The sequence below is a fragment of the Chlorocebus sabaeus genome, chromosome 8, assembly GCF_047675955.1.
Source record: "Chlorocebus sabaeus isolate Y175 chromosome 8, mChlSab1.0.hap1, whole genome shotgun sequence".
Taxonomy (NCBI): Eukaryota; Metazoa; Chordata; class Mammalia; order Primates; family Cercopithecidae; genus Chlorocebus; species Chlorocebus sabaeus.
The window spans coordinates 75,940,178-75,960,290 of record NC_132911.1 but is presented as its reverse complement, the minus strand read 5'-3'; the positions used below and the strand labels follow the sequence as shown (position 1 = coordinate 75,960,290).

General features: G+C 40.2%; 1 protein-coding gene across 2 annotated transcripts in view; it reads left to right on the top strand.

Moving 5' to 3' along the window:
* Nucleotides 1–19,909, top strand: part of XKR9 (XK related 9) — a 65,238-nt gene extending 45,329 nt beyond the window's left edge. For both annotated transcript variants that reach the window (XM_038000405.2, XM_038000406.2), the window contains one exon: nucleotides 19,209–19,909. In XM_038000405.2, coding sequence (XP_037856333.1) covers nucleotides 19,209–19,837 — 629 coding nt within the window. In that variant the 3' untranslated portion in view covers nucleotides 19,838–19,909. The remainder of the gene's footprint in view (nucleotides 1–19,208) is intronic.
* Nucleotides 19,910–20,113: the final 204 nt, after the last annotated feature.

Sequence of the window (20,113 nt, the reverse complement as noted above, 5' to 3'; positions counted from 1 at the left end):
TTTGAGAGGAAAAAGAAGTAATGTACTAAAGATAGAAAAACTGAATGGCATGAAATTTTTAACCATAACAGTGAAATTAAAACATAATAGAACAATAAGTTTAAGGTTTCAATGGAAAACTTTTTTTTTTTATTTTGAATTCTATTTCTAGCAAAACTGTATCAAGTATGAGGGTAGAATTAGGATGTTTTGAGATATACAAAGTCTCAAAAAATTTTGCTTCTGAGAAATTTTTTTCTGGAAGGCCTGGCAAAAGTTTAATCAAAACGTGAGAGTAAACCAAGAAAGATGATAGGAGAACAAGGAAATAGGAAAGCAATGTAGAAGAGAGGTGAAGGGAAGTTGCGGGAAGATTGGAAGCAAGACTTAAGAGCAACTGGCTTAGAGCGGGAGGATAGTGTTCTAAAAAACCAGAAAAATAAAGAACTAGTAGATGTATATAGAAGAGTTTTATTAATTAATTTGAAGATTTTGCTAAGAAATAATTATAGGGTTATGGAAACTAACCAAGTAGGGAAACAAGGCAATTGTCAACTCCAGGAATAATGGAACATTTTAAAAGAAAGGAAATATAGTGTGTTTTTTTTTTTTGAAAAGTAAGCAATAAAAACACTGCACTTATGTAGTTATAATAATGTGTATTAGTTCATTCTCATGTTGCTATCAAGAACTGCCTGAGACTGGGTAATTTATAAAGGAAAGAGGTTTAATTGACTCAGTTCTGCAGTGCTGTGGTGGGGGGTCCTCAGGAAACTTACAAACATGGCAGAAGGGGAAGCAAACATATCCTTTTTCACATGGTGACAGGAAGAATGAGAGCCGAATGAAGGGGGAAGCCCCTTATAAAACCATCAGGTCTTGTGAGAACTTACTATCATGAGAATAGCATGGGGGAAACTGCCCCTGTGATTGAGTTACCTCTACTGTGTCGCTTCCATGACATGTGGAGCTTAGAGGATTACAATTCAAGATGAGATTTGGGTAGGGACACAAAGCCAAACCATATCATTCCTCTCCTGGCATCTCCCGAATCTCATGTCCTCATACTTCAAAACACAATCCTGCCCTTTCCAGCAGTCCCTCAAAATGTTAGCGCATCCCAGCTTTAACCTAAAAGTCCAAGTCTGAAGTCTCATCTGAGACAAGGCAAGTCCCTTCCACCTATGATCCTGTGAAATCAACAGCAAGTTAGTTATTTCCTAGATACAATGTGGGTACAGGCATTGAGTAAACACACCCATTCCAAATGGGAGAATTTGGCCAAAACAAAGGGGCAACAGTCCCCATGCAAGTCTGAAATCCAGTGGGGCAGTCAAATCTTCAAGCTCTGAAATGATCCCCTTTGACTTCATGTCTCAGATTCAGGTCATGCTGATGCAAGAGGTGGATGCCTATGGCCTTTGGCAGCTCTGCCCCTGTGGCTTTGCAGGGTACGTCCCCATTCCAGGCTGCTTTCCTGGGCTGGCGTTGAGCGTCTGTGGCTTTTCCAGGTGCCCTGTGCAAGCTGTTGGTGGAGATACCATTCTGAGGTCTGGAGGATGGTGGCTCTCTTCTCACAGCTCCATTAGGCAGTGCCTCAGTGGGGACCCTGTGTGTGGGCTCCAACCCCACATTTCCCTTCTGCACTGCCCTAGCAGTGGTTCTCAGTTAGGGATCCACCCCTGCAGCAAACTTCTGCCTGGAAACCAAGGCATTTCCATACATCCTCTAAAATCTAGGTGGAGGTTTCCAAATCTCACTTCTTGACTTCTGTGCTTCTGCAGGCCCAGTACCACTTATAAGGTGCCAAGGCCTGGGACTTGCACCCTCTGAAGCAATGGCTTAAGCTTTACATTGGCCCCTTTTAGCCATAGCTAGAGCTGAAACAACTGGGATGCAGGAAACCGTGTCCTGAGGCTGCACAGAGCACGGGGGTCCTGGGTCCAGCCCACAAAACCATTTTTTCATCTTAGGCCTCCAGGTCTGTGATAGAAGGGCCTGCAGTAAAGGTCTCTGGAATGCCCTGGAGACATTTTTCCCATTGTCTTGGTGATTAACATTTGACTGCCTATTACTTATGCAAATTCTGCAGTGTGCTTGAATGTCTGTTCAGAAAATGGATTTTTCTTTTTTTACAGCATTGTCAGGCTGCAAATTTTCCAAACTTTTATGCTCTGTCACCTCTTGAATGCTTTGCTGCTTAGAAATTTCTTCCACCAGAAACCCTAAATCATCTCTCTGAAGTTCAAAATCCCACAGATCTCTAAGACAGGGGCAAAATGCCGCCAGTCTCTTTGCAAAGCAAGAGTAATCTTTATTCCGGTTCCCTCCAAATTCCTCATCTCCATCTGAGACCACTTCATCCTGGACTTTATTGTCCATATCACTATCAGAATTTTGGTCAAAGGCATTCAACAAATCTCTAGGAAGTTCCAAACTTTCCCACATCTTCCAGTTTTCTGAGTCCTTCAATTCTCCAGGAAGTTGCAAACTATTCTACATTTTCCTATCTTCTTCTGAGCCCTCCAAACTGTTCCAACCTCAGCCTGTTACCCAGTTCCAAACTTGCTTCCACATTTTTGGGTATCTTTGTTTATTTATTTTATTTATTTATTTTTATTTATTATTTATTTTTTTGTTTTACTTTAAGTTCTGGGATACTTGTGCAGAATGTGCAGGTTTGTTACGTAGGTATACATGTGCCATGTTGGTTTGCTGCACCTATTATCCCATCATCTAGGTTTTAAGCCCCGCATGCATTAGCTGTTTGTCCTGATGCTCTTGCCCCCTTGCCCCTGATACCCCAACAGGCCCCAGTGTGTGATGGTCCCCTCCCTGTGTCCATGTGTTCTCATTGTTCAACTCCCAATTATGAGTGAGAACATGGGGTGTTTAGATTTCCCTTCCTGTGTTAGTTTGCTGAGAATGATGGTTTCCAGCTTCATCCATGTCCCTGCAAAGGACATGAACTCATTCTTTTTTTATGGCTGCATAGTATTCCATGGCATATATGGGCCACATTTTCTTTATCCAGTCTATCATTGATGAGCATTTGGGTTGGTTCCAAGTTTTTGCTATAGGAAATAGTGCTGCAATAAACATATATTTGAATGTCTTTATAGTAGAATGATTTATAATCCTTTGGGTATACACCCAGTAATGGGATTGCTGGGTCAAATGATATTTCTAGTTCTAGATCCTTAAGGAATCACCACTCTGTCCAAAATAGTTGAACTAATTTAGACTCCCACCAACAGTGTAAAAGTGTTCCTGTTTCTCCACATCCTCTCCAGCATCTGTTGTTTCTTGACTTTTTAATGGTCACCATTCTAACTGGTGTGAGTTGGTATTTGATTTGCACTTCTTTAATGACCAGTTATGATGAGTTTTTTTTTTTTTCATATGTTTGTTGGCCACATAAATGTCTTCTTTTGAGAAGTGTCTGTTCATATCCTTCACTCACTTTTTGATGGGGTTGTTTTTTTCTTGTAAATTTGTTTGAGTTCTTTGTAGATTCTGGATATTAGCCCTTTGTCAGATGGATAGATTGCAAAAATTTTCTCCCATTCTGTAGGTTTCCTGTTCACTCTGATGATAGTTTCTTTTGCTGTGCAGAGCCTCTTTAGTTTAATTAGATCCCATTTGTCAATTTTGGCTTTTATAGCAATTGCTTTTGGTGTTTTAGTCATGAAGTCCTTGCCCATGCCTATGTCCTGAATGATATTGCCTAGGTTTTCTTCTGGGGTTTTTATGGTTTTAGGTTTTAGGTTTAAGTCTTTAATCCATCTTGAGTTAATTTTTGTATAACATTTAAGGAAGGGATCCAGTTTCAATTTTCTGAATAAGACTAGCCAGTTTTCCCAACACCATTTATTAAATAGGGAATCCTTTCCTCTTTGCTTGTTTTTGTCAAAGATCAGATGGTGGTAGATGGTTGTAGACCTGTGGTGTTATTTCTGAGGCCTCTGTTCTGATCCATTGTTTTATATGTCTGTTTTGGTACCAGTCATGTTGTTTTGGTTACTGTAATCTTGTAGTATCATTTGAAGCCAGGTAGCATGATGTCTCCAGCTTTGTTCTTTTTGCTTAGGATTGTCTTGGCTATATGGGCTTTTTAAAAATTCCATATGAAATTTCAAGTAGATTTTCTAATTCTGTGAAGAAAGTCAGTTGTAGCTTGATGGGAATAGCATTGAATCTATAAATTACTTTGGGCAGTATGGCCATTTTCATAATACTGATTCTTCCTATCCATGAGCATGGAATGTTTTTTTCCATTTGTTTGTGTCCTCTTTTATTTCCTTGAGCAGTGGTTTGTAGTTCTTTTTGAAGAGATCCTTTGTGTCCCTTGTAAATTGTATTCCCAGGTATTTTATTCTCTTTGTAGCAATTGTGAATGGTGGTTCACTCATGATTGGGCTCTCTGTTTGTCTATTATTGGTGTATAGGAATGCTTGTAATTTTTACACATTGATTTTGTATCCCGAGACTTTGCTGAAGTTGCTTGTCAGCTTAAGTTTTTGGGCTGAGATGAGGGGTTTTCTAAATACACAATCATGTCACCTGCAAACAAAGACAATTTGACTTCCTGTCTTCCTATTTGAATACCCTTTATTTCTTTCTCTTGCCTGATTGCTTTGGCCAAAACTTCTAATATCATGTTGAATAGGAGTGGTAAGAGAAGGCACCCTTTTCTTGTGCTGGTTTTCAAAGGGAATGCTTCCAGCTTTTGCCCATTCAGTATGATATTGGCTATGGATTTGCCATAAATAGTTCTTATTATTTTGAGATATGTTCCATCAATACCTAGTTTATTGAGTGTTTTTAGCATGAAGGAGTGTTGAATTGTATTGAAGACCTTTTCTGCATCTATTGAGATAATCATGTGGTTTTTGTCATTGGTACCATTTATGTGATGGATTACGTTTATTGGTTTGCCTATGTTGAACCAGCTGTGCATTCCAGGGATGAAGCTGACTTGATCATGGTAGATAAGCTTTTTGATGTGCTGCTGGATACAGTTTGCCAGTATTTTATTGAGGATTTCTGCATCGATGTTCATCAGGGATATTGGATTGAAATTTTCTTTTCTTTTTTTTTTTTGTGTCTCTGCCATGTTTTGGTGACAGGATGATGCTGGCCTATAAAATTAGTTAGGGAGGAGTCCCTCTTTTTCTGTTGTTTGGAATAGTTTCCCAAGGAATGGTACTAGCTCCTCTTTGTACCTCTGGTAGAATTCAACTGCAAATCCCTCTGGTCCTGGGCTTTGTTTGGTTGGTAGGCTCTTAATTACTGCCTCAATTTCAAAACTTGTTATTGGTCTATTCAGGGATTTGACTTCCTAGTTTAGTCTTGGGAGGGTGTATGTGTCCAGGAATTTATCCATGTCTTCAAGATTTTCTAGTTTATTTGTATAGAGGTGTTTATAGTATTCTCTGAGGGAAGTTTGTATTTCTATGTCATCAGTGATGATATCCCCTTTAATTTTTTATTGTGTCTATTTGATTCTTCTCTCTTTTCTTCTTTATTAGTCTTGCTAGTGGTCTATTTTGTTAATCTTTTCAAAAACCCACCTTCTGGATTCAATGATTTTTTGAAGGGCTTTTCGTTTCTCTATCTCCTTCAGTTCTTCTCCGAGCTTAGTTGTTTCTTGTCGTCTGCTAGCTTTTGAATTTGTTTGCTCTTGCTTCTCTAGTTCTTTTAATTGTGATGTTAGGGTGTTGATTTTAAATTTTTCTTGGTTTCTGATGTGAGCATTTAGTGCTGTAAATTTCCCTCGAAACACTGCTTTAGCTGTGTCCTAGAGATTCTGGTGTGTTGTGTCTTTGTTCTCGTTGGTTTCAAAGAACTTATTTATTTCTGACTTTATTTTGTTATTTACCCCATGGTCATTCAGGAGCAGGTTGTTCAGTTTCTATGTAGTTGTGCAGTTTTGAGTGAGTTTCTTAATTCTGAGTTCTAATTTGATTGCACTGTGGTCTAAGAGACTGTTTGTTATGATTTTCATTCTTTTGCATGTCCTGAGGAGGGTTTTACTTCCAATTATGTGGTCAATTTTAGAATAAGTGCTATGTGGCACTGAGAAGAATATATATTCTGTTGATTTGGGATGGAGAGTTCTGTAGATGTCTATTAGGTCCTCTTGGTCCAGAGCTGAGTTCAAGTCCTGATTATCCTTGTTAAATTTTCTGTCTCATTGATCTAATATTGACAGTGGGGTGTAAAGTCTCCCACTATTATTGTGTGGGAGTCTAAGTCTCTTTGTACATCTCTAAGAACTTGCTTTATGAATCTGGGTGCTCCTGAGTTGGGTGCATATATATTTAGGATAGTTAGCTCTTCTTGTTGCATTGATCCCTTTACCAATATGTAATGCCATTCTTTGTCTTTTTTGATATTTGTTGGTTTAAAGTCTGTTTTATCAGAGACTAACATTGCAACTCCTGATTTTTTTTTTTTTTTTTTTTGCTTTCCATTTGCTTGGTAAATATTCCTCCATCCCTTTATTTTGAGCCTGTGTATGTCTTTGCATGTGAGATGGGTCTCCTGAATACGGCACATCAATGGGTCTTGATTCTTTATCCAACTTGCCAGTTTATGTCTTTTAATTGGGGCATTTGGCCCATTTACATTTAAGGTTAATACTGTTGTGTGTGAATTTGATCCTGTCATCATGATACTTGCTGGTTATTTTGCACATTAGTTGATGCAGTTTCTGCATAGTGTCATAGGTCTTTATATTTTCATGTGTTTTTGCAGTGGCTGGTACCAGTTTTCCCTTTCCATGTTTTAGTGCTTCCTTCAGGAGCTCTTGTAAGGTATGCCTGGTGGTCACAAAATCCCTCAGCATTTGCTTGTCTGTAAAGAATTTTATTTCTTCTTTACTTATGAAACTTAGTTTGGCTGGTTATGAAATACTGAGTTGAAAGTTCTTTTGTTTAAAATGTTGAATATTGGCTCCCACTCTGTTCTGGCTTGTAGAGTTTCTGCAGAGAGATCTGCTGTTAGTCTGATGGGCTTCCCTTTGTAGATGACCTGACCTTTCTCTCTGGCTGCCCTTAACATTTTTTCCTTCATTTCAGTCTTGGAGAATCCGATGGTTATGTGTCTTGTGGTTGCTCTTCTTGAGGATTATCTTAGTCATGTTCTCTGTATTTCCTGAATTTGAATGTTGGCCTGTCTTGCTAGGTTGGGGAAGTTCTCCTGGATAATATCGTGAATTTTTTTTTTTTTAACTTTGCTTCCATTCTCTTCATCATTTTCAGATATACCAATCAATCATAGGTTTGGTCTTTCCACAGAGTCCCATATTTCTTGGAGACTTTGTTCATTCCTTTTCATTCTGTTTTCTCTAATCTTGTCTTCAAGCCTGACTGATTTCATTAAGTTGATCTTCAAACTCTGATATTTTTCCTTTTGCTTGATTGATTTGGCTATTGATACTTGTGTATACTGCACAAAGTTCTCTTGCTGTGTTTTTCAGCTCCATCAGTTCATTTATGCTCTTCTCTAAACTGATTATTCTAGTTAGCTGTTCCTGTAACTTGTTATCAAGGTTCTTAGCTTCCTTGCATTGCATTAAAACATGCTTCTTTAGCTCAGAGGAGTTTGTTGTTACCCACCTTCTGAAGCCTACTTCTGTCAATTCGTCAAACTCATTCTCATTCTCTATCCTGTTTTATGCCCTTGCTGGAGAGGAGCCGTGATCCTTTGTAGGAGAATAGATATTCTGGCTTTTGGAATTGTCAGCTTTTTTGTGCTGGTTATTCCTCATCTTTGTGGATTTATCTACCTTTGATCTTTGTGGATTTATCTACCTTTGATCTTTGATGCTAATGACCTTTGGATGTGGTTTTTTGGGTGGGTGTCCTTTATGTTGATGTTGATGTTGCTTTCAGTTTGTTAGTTTTTCTTTTAACAGTCAGGCCCCTCTTCTGAAGATCTACTAGAGTTTTCTGGTCGTCCAATCCAGACCCTGTTTTCCTGGGTATCACCAGCAGAGGCTGCAGAACAGCAAAGATTGCTGCCTGCTCCTTCCTCCAGAAGCTTCATCCCAGAGGGCACCAGCCATATGCCAGTTGGAGCTCTACTGTATGAGGTGTCTGTCAATCCCTGCTGGGAGCTACCCCCTAGTCAGGAGGCATGGGGGTCAGGGACCCACTTGAGGAGGCAGTCTATCCCTTAGCAGAGCTTAAATGTTGTCCTGGGAGATCCACTGCTGTCTTCAGAACCAGCAGGTGGGAACGTTTAAGTCTGCTGAAACTGCATCCACAACCACCCCTTCCCTCAGGTGTTCTGTCCCAGGGACATGGGAATTTTATCCTCAAGTCCCTGACTGGGGCTGCTGTGTTTTCTTCAGAGATGCCCTGCCCAGTGAGAAGGAATCTAGAGAGGCACCCTGGCCATAGCCATTTTGCCGTGTTGTGGTGAGTTCTGCCCAATCTGAACTTCTGGGCTTCCTCAACACTCTCAGGGGAAAACCACCTACTGAAGCCTCAGTAATGGCGCACACCCCTCCCCGCACTGATCATCTGAGTCGACTTCAGGCTGCTATGCTGGCAGTGAGAATTTCAGGCCAGTGATTCTTAGCTTGCTGGGCTCCCTGGGTGTAGGACCCACTGAGTGAGACCACTTGGCTCCCTGGCTTCAGTTGCCTTTCCAGGGGAGTGAACAGTTCTGTCTTGCTGGGGTTCCAAGTGTCACTGGGCTAGGAAAGAAAAAAAAACAAAACTCCTGCAGCTAGCTTGGTGTCTGCCCAAACAGCTGCCCAGTTTTGTGCTTGAAACCCAGAGCCCTGGTGGTGCAGGCACATGAAGGTTCTCCTGTTCTGTGGGTTGCAAAAACCGTGGGAAAAGCATAGTGTCTGGACCTGGTAGAACAGTCCCTCATGACTTCCCTTGTCTAGGTGAGGGAGGTCCCTGGCCCCTTGCACTTCATGGGTGAGGTGACACCCCACCCTGCTTCTTCTCACCACCCATGGTCTGCACCCATTGTCTAACCAGTCCCAATGAGATGAACTGGTATCTCAGTTGGAAATGCAGAAATCACCCACCTTCTGCGTTGGTCTTGCTGGGAGCTGCAGATTGAAGCTTTTCATATTCGGCCATCTTAGTCTGGGTTCTCTGTTTTTGGGTATCTTTATAGCAGCACCCCACTTCTGTTACCAATTTACTGTATTAGTATATTCTCATGCTGTTATAAAGAACTGGCTGAGATTGGGTAATTTATAAAGAAAAGTTTAATTGACTCACAGTTCTGCAGTGCTGGTAGGGGCCTCAGGAAACTTACAATCATGTCGGAATGGGAAGCAAACACATCCTTCTTTACATGGCAGCAGGAGGAAGAATGAGAGCAAAATGAAGGCAGAGACCCTTTATAAAAACATCAGATCTCATGAGAACTTACTATCATGAGAATAGCATGGGGGAAATTTCCCCTGTGATTCAATTACCTCCCACCATGACATGTGGGAATTATGGGATTACAATTCAAGATGAGATTTGGGTGGGGACACAAAGCCAAACCATATCATAAGGCAAACACCAAATATTTACCAAAAATTTTGATGTTGCTCTTTTGGGTGGATGGGGGAGGGAGAGGAAAATGGAAGAAGTGTGTGTATATATGTGTGTATGTGTTAACATTTCCTTTTCCAAATAGGAAATCAATAAACTGTACAAAATACATTAAGCACAATATATATTTTATTCATAAATATGACAATAGATGTCAGGAGAAAAACTAGAAGAGTTAATAGTGATTTCTTCTGGGGTTTACAATTGAGGGGTGAGGTGATGTAGAGCAAGGTACCATTTTTCTTATATACTCTGTAGAACTTTTTGACTTTTAAAAATGATGTACGAGAGGACTTAAAATAAGTTCATGGGGCTGGGTGCGGTGGCTCATGGCTGTAATCCTAGCACTTTGGGAGGCTTAGGCAGGCAGATCACTTGAGGTCAGGAGTTCAACACCAGCCTGGCCAACACTGGAAAACTCTCTCTCTACTAAAAATACAAAAATTAGCTGGGCATGGTAGTGGGCACCTGTAATACCAGCTACTCAGGAGGCTGAAGGAGGAGAGTCAATTGAACCCAGGAGGCGGAGGTTGTAGTGAGCCTAGATTGCATCACTGTACTCCAGCCTGGGTGACACAGTGAGACTCCATCTCAACAACAACAAAACAACAACAACAAAAAAACAAAACGTTCGGGGAAATGCATATTATGAAAAAAACTACAAATGGATTTTACATTTTCTTTCTCCCCAGATAAACTCAGTCTAACTTGTTATAATGTGTCTAAGCAGAATCCAATTTGAGGCACTAAGAAGGACAAGATAGCAGTTTGAAAAGTGCCCCATCACAGCAATATGAATTCTGTTAATACTCAAATTGAAACAAGAACACACATCAAATTTATGGTTAAGCTTGGTTGGAAGAATAGTGAAATCATTGATACTTTATGAATACTTTATGGGGACAATGCCCCAAAGAAATCAGCAGCTTACAAATAGATAACTCATTTTAAGAATGGATGAAACAATGTTGAACACCTTAGTGGCAGATCATCCACGTCAGTACATGAAGAAAAAATTAATTTTGTTTGTTCCTGAATTGCAGAGGACTGACAACAGCAGAAACATTTATAGCCCACACCACAGACATCTCACTTGGTTCAGGACACAGAGTTCTGAGTGACAAATTACAGTTGAGCACACTTTTCACTCAGTGGGTGCCCAAACTGTTGCACCCAGAGTAGCTGCAGGTAAGAATAGAGCATTCAATGAAAATTTTAAACAAATGGTATTAAGATCCTGAAGCATTTCTTTGAAGAATTGTAATAGTAGATGAAACATGGCTTTACCAGTATGATTCTGAGGACAAATTACAATCAAAGTAATGGCTACTAAGAGGTGGAAGTGGTCCAGTCAAAGCAAGAGTGGATTGGTCAAGAGCAAAGATGCCAAAGTTTTTTGGGATGCTCAAGACATTTAGCTTGTTGAGTTTCTGGAGGGCCAAAGAACAATAACATCTGCTTATGGTGAGTATTTTGAGAAAGTTAGCTAAAGCTGTAGCAGAAAAATGCCCAAGGAAGCTTCACAAGAGAGTCCATCTTCATCATAGCAATACTCCTGCTCCTCCTCTCATCAAACAAAGGCAATTTTGTGAGAGTTTTGATGGGAAATCGTTAGACATCCACCTTACAGTCCTGATTTGGCTTATTTTTTCTTTTTTTCTTTCTTTCTTTTTTTTTTTGAGACAGAGTCTGCTCTGTTGCATGGGCTGGCGTGCAGTGGCGTGATCTTGGCTGACTGCAAGCTCTGCCTCCCAGGTTCACACCATTCTCCTGCCTCAGCCTCCTGAGTAGCTGGGACTACAGGTGCCCGCCACCACACCCAGCTAATTTTTTTTTTTTTTTTTTGAGACGGAGTCTTGCTCTGTCGCCCAGGCTGGGGTGCAGTGGCCGGATCTCAGCTCACTGCAAGCTCTGCCTCCCGGGTTTACGCCATTCTCCTGCCTCAGCCTCCCGAGTAGCTGGGACTACAGGCGCCCGCCACCTCGCCCGGCTAGTTTTTTTTGTATTTTTAGTAGAGACGGGGTTTCACCGTGTTAGCCAGGATGGTCTCGATCTCCTGACCTGGTGATCAACCGGCCTTGGCCTCCCAAAGTGCTGGGATTACAGATGTGAGCCACCACGCCCGTCCTGATTTGGCTTTTTCTGACTTCTTTTTGTTTCCTTAAAAAAATCTGTTAAAAGGTACCCATTTTTCTTGAGTTAATAGTGTAAAAAAAGACTGCATTGACGTGGTTAAATTTCCAGGACCCTCGATTCTTTAGGGATGGACTATGTGGCTGGTATCATGGTTTATAGAAATGTCTTGATCTTGATGGAGCTTATATTAAAAAATAAAGTTTATATTTTTTGTTTTTATCTTTTAGTTCCATTTTCCATGAACTTTTGGAAGTCCCTTTGTGTATGTGTTAATTTGATAAAAATTAAAACTGATTATAAAAAAGATATCATGGGGCAATTTAGGGGAAAATTATGTTTTTTTTTTGTTTTGTTTTTTTTGTTTTTTTTTTTTTGAGACGGAGTCTCGCTCTGTTGCCCAGGCTGGAGTGCTGTGGCCGGATCTCAGCTCACTGCAAGCTCCGCCTCCCTGGTTCCCGCCATTCTCCTGCCTCAGCCTCCCGAGTAGCTGGGACTACAGGCGCCCGCCACCTCGCCCGGCTAGTTTTTTGTATTTTTTAGTGGAGACGGGGTTTCACCGTGTTAGCCAGGATGGTCTCGATCTCCTGACCTCGTGATCCGCCCGTCTCGGCCTCCCAAAGTGCTGGGATTACAGGCTTGAGCCACCGCGCCCGGCCTGGGAAAATTATGTTTTAACTAAAATGTTTTTGAATTAAAAAGACAAGTTTTTTTTTTTTTTTTTCAGGACTTCAGAGTTTTATTATTACTCAAGTCAGTCTTCCCCAGCATTTGGGGATCAGACTTTTTTGTTTGTTTGTTTTGAGACCAAGTCTCTCTCTGTCACCCAGGCTGGAGTGCAGTGGCGTGATCTTGGCTCACTGCAACCTCCGCCTCCCGGGTTCGATTGATTCTTTTTCCTCAGCCTCCTGAGTAGCTGGGACTATAGGCGCACACCACCATGCCCGGCTAATTTTTATATTTTTAGTAGAGATGGGGTTTCACCATATTGGCCAGGCTGGTCTCGAACTCCTGACCTCATGATCTGCCCGCCTTGGCCTCCCAAAGTGCGGGGATTACAGGCGTGAGCCACCATGTCTGGCCTGGGGATCAGGGTTTTTAAGGACAACTTAGTGGGTAGGGGAAACCTGTGAGCTGGGAGTGCTGATAGGTCAGTGATGAAATCATAGGGAGTAGAAGCTGTCTTCTTGTGCTGAATCAGTTCTTGGGTGGGGGCTACAAGATCAGATGAGCCAGTTTATTGATCTGGGTGGTGCCACCTGATCCATCAAGTGCAGGGTCTGCAAAATATCTCAAGCACTGATCTTAGGAGCAATTCAGGTAGGTTCAGAATCTTGTCACCTTCAGCTGCATGACTCCTAAACCATAATGTCTTTTTTTTTTTTTTTTTTTTTGAGATGGTGTCTCGCTCTGTGGCGCAGGCTGGAGTGCAGTGGCCGGATCTCAGCTCACTGCAAGCTCCGCCTCCTGGGTTTACGCCATTCTCCTGCCTCAGCCTCCCGAGTAGCTGGGACTGCAGGTCCCCGCCACCTTGCCCGGCTAGTTTTTTGTACTTTTTAGTTGAGACGGGGTTTCACCGTGTTCGCCAGGATGGTCTCGATCTCCTGACCTCGTAATCCGCCCATCTCGGCCTCCCAGAGTGCTGGGATTACAGGCTTGAGCCACCGCGCCCGGCCCCCTAAACCATAATTTCTAATCTCATGGCTAATTTGTTAGTCCTACAAAGGCTGTTTAGTCCCCAGGCAAGAAAGAGGCTTGTTTTGGGAAAGGCCTGTTATCTTTTTTTAAACTAAAAACTAGAAACTATGCTCCTCCCAAAGTTAGATCAACCTATACCTAGGAATGAACAAGGAGAGCTTGGGGGTTAGAAGCAAGATGGAGTTGGTTACGTCAGGTCTCTTTCACTGTCTAAGGTGTAATTTTGCAGTGGCAATTTCAGTCCTTCTCTTTAGGTTTTATACCTCTTAATCTTAAGGTGTTGGCTAATGAAGATGGAAAAAGGGCGAAGACTTCTCTAACTTATTCCTGCTGATCAGGGGCATAGTGGTGGTAGGTGTTGACCCCAAGGTGAGAGGAGTGGAACCACTTTGCAACTGTCTGATTATATTCACACAGAGCAGGCTGGGCTTCCAAGGCTTGCATGTTAAAGGCGTTAGTATTGTCATCTATAGTTTTAGTACAGCATTTAAGGGAGTAGCATACTATAAGCTAAATGATGAGCTCTAAGATAAGGAGTGCAGTTCCCAGTTTTAAAAGTAGAAATCTGAGAGCATTAGTTTGGGAACTTGTAGCCCACAAAGAATTTAGGATTTTGTCCAAACTGCAGAAAAAAACTCAAGAACAGTTAACAACAGGTGTTCTATAGTTTTTTCTTTTGAAGCATAATTTTTCTCTCTCCAGTCCCCATTTTTATGAAAAACAAATCATAATAGAACTAATTTGTTTACAAAATGAACTTTAGTCTTATTGTAATTGGCCTGATAATTGCATACAGTGAGGCAAGATTATTTTTCACATAGGCTTTTTAAAATTGACTTTGGTGGAACTCTGTTCCATAGGGAATCTCAGATAAGATTTTTTTAAAGCGGAGCCCAGCCATGGGCTTGTACCTCAAATACCTATGAGCTGGGAAAATTCCTCTCCTCTTGAGGTCCCAGGATAACTTGGGGCTCCTAGGCCTGTTAGAAAGTGACATTCTTTACTTACTACAGGTCAGGAACCTTGTACAGGGACTGTGTAGACAGAGTATGAGGCCAGATTTCCCTAGGGGCTGTTATTGGCTCTATAAGTCAACCTTGATTATTTAAAGAAAGTATGCCATTGCAGTCAAAGTCTTGGTAAAATAACCAGTTTCTCCAATTGTGTCCTGTTACAAATGAAAACAGATTCTTATTGCACTTATGCAAATAACTATACTGCCATAAGTTGAGAATACTCACAAGTAGTTTCCAAATTCTGGATAAATTAGGTAGAGAAACAAATATGCTCCAAATTTTGTTCATAGGAATATATTTTACTAAATTGTTAAAAGCTGTAAATAGCTCAAAAGTTTTCTTGGCTCTGGAAACAAAAAGGATCAGCAGCAATGTTTTATGCAAAAAAGTCAGAAAAAGATTACTTGAGTCTTCTAATAGTTCAGTTAACTCCTGTTCTGCTTGATATTCATGAATATTTCAGCTCTCCATGGGAGTCTTGGAAGTTTTTTCTCTTCATTCTAATGTCATAATCCCCAAAGTTATAAGAAACTTGCATTCAAGAGCACCTGGCAATGTTTTATAGCTGATTAGGAAACCACCATTTAAAGAGGATCAAAATAAGGCAACAATTGCCTATGGATGACAAAAAATCTTAAGGCAGCCATAGTTAAAGTCACAATTGACAAGAAAATGTGTTACCTCTGTGGCACACAATAATTTAACATAATTATAATTCTTAATGATATCATATACTAATACTAAGTCATATCAGAGGTGTAGGAGTTTCACATAATTTTGGAGCATATACCTATAACACATTTACACAAATATAGCCCAAAGAAAGCCAAACACCATTTTAAATTTGACAGTGCTTCCTGTGTGATTTTTATACCAAATAAGCCAACACATCATTTTTGGACTTCAGGGGACCTAAAGTCTAAAGGATTAATTAGGTCAGAAAGTGCCATACTTTATAATTTGATTTTGGAAAGTTTGTCAGATATCAAAGGCATAAAACACTGGATATCACAAAATGGGATCACAGTTTATTTACTTATCCGAGGTAGTAACTCAAAAAAAATATTTTTAAAGCAAAACCCTTTACTCTGATAGAAGTTTTAGTTTTCCAAACAAGACCCAATGGAGATAGCAAGAGGCCAACTAATATCTTGTCTTTCCTCCCCCTTTTTCCCTGCCATATACCCAAAGGGGCAAAAAACCCCCTTTCATTATCTTTTAATATTACATAAAAATCTTTTTCAAATGAGAAAACCAAATTTCATGTTTGCATTAGTGCATCTTCAATGTTAAAGCTAGTTTTTTAAATAAAATATTATAAATCTATATAGTTTAAATTAGTTTGACCATAAGGTAATATTTTTATAAACTTTTTTAGAACCCTTTACAGTTTTCTCCATAGAGCTCTTTTTTTTCTAAAGAAAAATTCTTTTAAATTTCTTGTTACCAGACTCTAGCCAGAAGAGCCAATATTTCTGGCTTTTGAATTCTACCACAAGTAACTTTCCACATGAAATTAATAACTTTTAACTAAGGTTATAACTTAACCATGGATGCATAAAGTGTTTTAAAGAGATGGTAAGCATTTTTTTAAAAAAAGAAGATTTATAATCTCCCCAAGGATAGTTCAGAGAAAGGAAAATTCAAGACAGGAAATCAGAAGTGATTGTTGAGGGGAAAAAAACCTTAATATGTGGCAAAGTTACACACATAATAAACCAGAGAGAAATTATTCCGGAAGCCAAGAATTGAATCTGGACTACCATTGTCAAAAAACAAAGCCTTAGCTACTGAGCTACACAGCATTGAGCAGTTTCTAGTCCTCTTCCCAGAAGAAGTCTAGAGCAGTCAATTTCAAGCTTGCAAAGGCTCTTGATTGCTTAAGATAATTTTAGGGCTATGATATGAACCGTAAAATTTCTGTCCTCTGGATGGCAGAAACCAAGGGAAAGTATCCCCACTTGGTTGCGAGGGTTAAGTTCTTAAGGACACAAAACAAGATAGAGAAATTTCATCCAGTATTGGTTTCAGGGACCCACAGCAAAGTTTGTAAATGACCAGCCTGCTGGGGCTGGCTTGAAAAGCAGCCTTATAGGGGCCCTAAACCCTCATTGTATCCTGTGATACCTATTACAGAATAACACAGAAAGACAAATTCTTAGCACACAGCACACCAGATTTGCTACAGCCTAAGGCTAGTTTCACAAATCCTTTTTTCTATCAATCAGACTCATGCAGAGGAGACAAATAGTGATGTCTACCATTTACATACACACATAGAGAAGGAGCGAGAAAGAGACCAGAAACTTGGCTGGTAAGAATTTCATATGCTTTTTTTTTTTTTTGCTGGCATACCAGGTTTCCAGGTTCCTTTTCTCTGCAGCTTCCAGAAGAATGGAGCAACTTTTGATGATCCTGCTTGATGTGCCATAGCTGTGGGGTTCCAGCCACTTTACAAAAGCCACTTTTTCTGTCTTATGGAATCATAGACAAAAGATTCTCAATTTTGCAAGATGTTGCCTAATGGGCTGCATGGGGAACCAAATTAACATTTTCCATTCTAGCAAAATACACATAACAAAACAGACACCAGTCACCTCATTCAGCATCCAATATCAACCTGTCAAAGCTCAGACTTTCTCCTGTTGGTCCCCTGTTGACTTTGATCTACTCTAGGTGGGGAAGGATGACCTCTGAATGGTAATTCACAACGGGTGGTCTCTGGGCAAGGTGAAGAGTGGATAGTCACCCTGAGACAGGCCTGTTGAGCATTCTTTCAGGCTCATGGAATGTAACTAGACAAGGAAAGTTCTCTGAGTTAGGACTGTGGAACTTCTGTAGACAATTCCTTCTGAGATCCCCTCCACATGTACAAACATACGCTAAGACAAGAAGGACAGAAGGCCTTCCAAATCAGATTCCTAATCAAGAACTCCAAGAGTATCTCATCCAAACTATCCTCCTATTCTCAGTCTGAGAAATCTCCCTGAAATCTTCCTGATTGAGGAGAAGTCTCCTGAACCAAGACTTCCTACTAGTTAGTAGAAAGAGCCAACCATGACTCCCCAGGAGCTGAACCGAGACAGACACCCCCCAGTGGGGCTATAGACAAACCAAGACCCCTGAAGGAGCTGAATTGAGATAGACATCCCATGGTGGAGCTACAAACAGATACCCCACAATGGGGCTGTGGACAGACACCCCATCATGGGGCTACAGAACCATTTGGGAGAAGGAAGGAGGCATTGGCAGTACCTAGGATACTCACCAAACCAGACACCTTGTAATGGGGTTACAGCTACAGACACTCTGCCATGGAGCTATAGATACCCTGTGAGGGGGCAACAGTAACGGGATGTCTTACCAGGACTATTTCTTTATTATAGTTAAATCCATGCACATTGGGTGGGCAGCACTGCCAAGAGTAGCAGAGTCAGCCCCCAGTCCAAGAGAACTAGGCAGCCACTTGGGCTGGCCTCTGGATCCATTGCCAGAGTGGGACTACTGACCCATGGGCTGGTAGTCACAAGGGCATTGCTGGATGAGGCCCCAGATTTGTAACCACCCAGTGGGTTCACCTTGCCACTGTGTGGACAGAACCAATTTATCATGATGGGAATTACAATAGAGAAAGAGTAATTCATGCAGAGCCTTCTTTGCAGTAGACTGGAGTTTTATTGTTACTCAGATCAGTCTCCAATAAAGTTTGACTAATGAGGTACAGTGGTGTATGCTAAAACCAAGAGAGCATGCAAATGCATTTGTAAAGGTCCTGTCCTAATTTTCTTCATTAATAGATAAATTTTTGTAAGTCTGCCTTTCAATCATATTATATAGAAAGTGGTAGGCCAGGTGCAGTGGCTCATGCCTGTAATCCCAGCACTTTTGGGAGGCTGAACTGGGTGGATCATTTGAGGTCAAGAGTTCAAGACCAGCTTGGCCAACATGATGAAACCCCATCTGTACTAAAATACAAAAATTAGCTGGGTGTGGTGGTGTGGGCCTGTAGTCCCAGCTACTTAGGAGGCTGAGGCAGATGAATTACTTGAACCTGGGAAGTAGAGATAGATATTGCTCCACTGCACTCCAGCCATGGTGACAGAGTGAGACTCCATCTCAAAAAGAAGGAAAGAAAGAAACAAAGTGGCAATTAACTTACTTTTCTGTTATTTGTTGAGAAAAAATGGGATGGAGATGTAAATCCTACAGAAATTTGTAAGTTTTAGAACATACTCGTTCAATTGTTTCAATATCTTCAGGATATGGGAAGTTGGGCTTGTTTAATATCTCATAGTAAATTTTCTGTTTAACCCTCTTTCTCTCTCTCTACCCCTCCTCTTCTCCTTCCCTTACCCCTGCTTGAAGCTATTATCTTTTAGTGAATTGGGTGTATGCCTAAAATCGCGGTCAAAAAACCTAGAAAAACTAGGATTGTAAGTGTAGTCTCTTAACTCACAGAGTATATCAGTTGCTCAATAAAATTTTTCCCAATGAATTAAAAAAAATCATAATAAAGCAGTCTAATATAGTAGATAAATCTATCCATTTTGGAATCAGGTTCAAATCTCAGTTCTGCAACTTGCTAGCTTCGCAGCTTGGGTCAAGCAGTGTATCTCTCCAAGCCTCAGTTCCCTCATATGTAATATATGATGTATTAATGTCTACTTCAGAAGATTAGATGAGATGAGTAAAGTACCTGACGTGTTTGTGGGTGTGTATATGTAGATATAGCATGTATGGGATATAGTAATTTAATATTTTATTATTATTCCTATAACAATATCTTTTTTATTTTTTTGTTTTGTAGATGCAGCTATCATGGTCTCTTGCTGTGCTATTTCTTGGTCAACTGTTGATTATCAAGTAGCTTTAAGAAAATCCTTACCTGACAAAAAGCTTCTTAATGGATTGTGTCCCAAAATCACATATCTCTTTTACAAGTTTTTTACATTATTATCGTGGATGCTGAGTGTTGTACTTCTACTATTCTTAAATGTTAAGATTGCTTTATTTATGTTGTTATTTCTTTGGTTGTTAGGTGTAATATGGGCATTTAAAAAGAACACCCAGTTTTGTACTTCTGTAAGTATGGAATTCTTATATAGGATTGTTGTTGGATTCATTCTTATCTTTACATTTTTTAATATTAAGGGACAGAATACCAAGTGTCCAATGTCTTGTTATTATATTGTTAGGGTACTGGGCACTTTGGGCATATTGATTGTATTCTGGGTTTGCCCTCTCACTATTTTTAATTCAGACTATTTTATACCTATCAGTATCACTATAGTTCTTACTCTTCTTCTTGGAATTCTTTTTCTTATTGTTTATTATGGGACGTTTCACCCCAACAGAAGTGAAGAAACAAAATGTGATGAAATTGATGGAAAACCAGTTCTAAGAGAATGTAGAATGAGATATTTCCTAATGGAATAAGCTATTCATTTATGATATATATTTTCTTATATTTTATTTCATTGGTTAGTAAAGAAAATGTGTACCATGTGAGTGTATTGTCTCTTATTTTTGCCACCTTTAATTTGAAATTAATTCTGTGAAATAGGAGGTACATAGTAGTATTTTATTTTTAAAATTAATTTCTCATTTGGTTTTGAAGATCTTGGGTACTCAGATATCTTTCTACTGCCTGGTAGAGCTGCCATCTTGAGCCTGAAATGTAAGAAATGGTCTGGTTTTCATAATGGGAAGGCT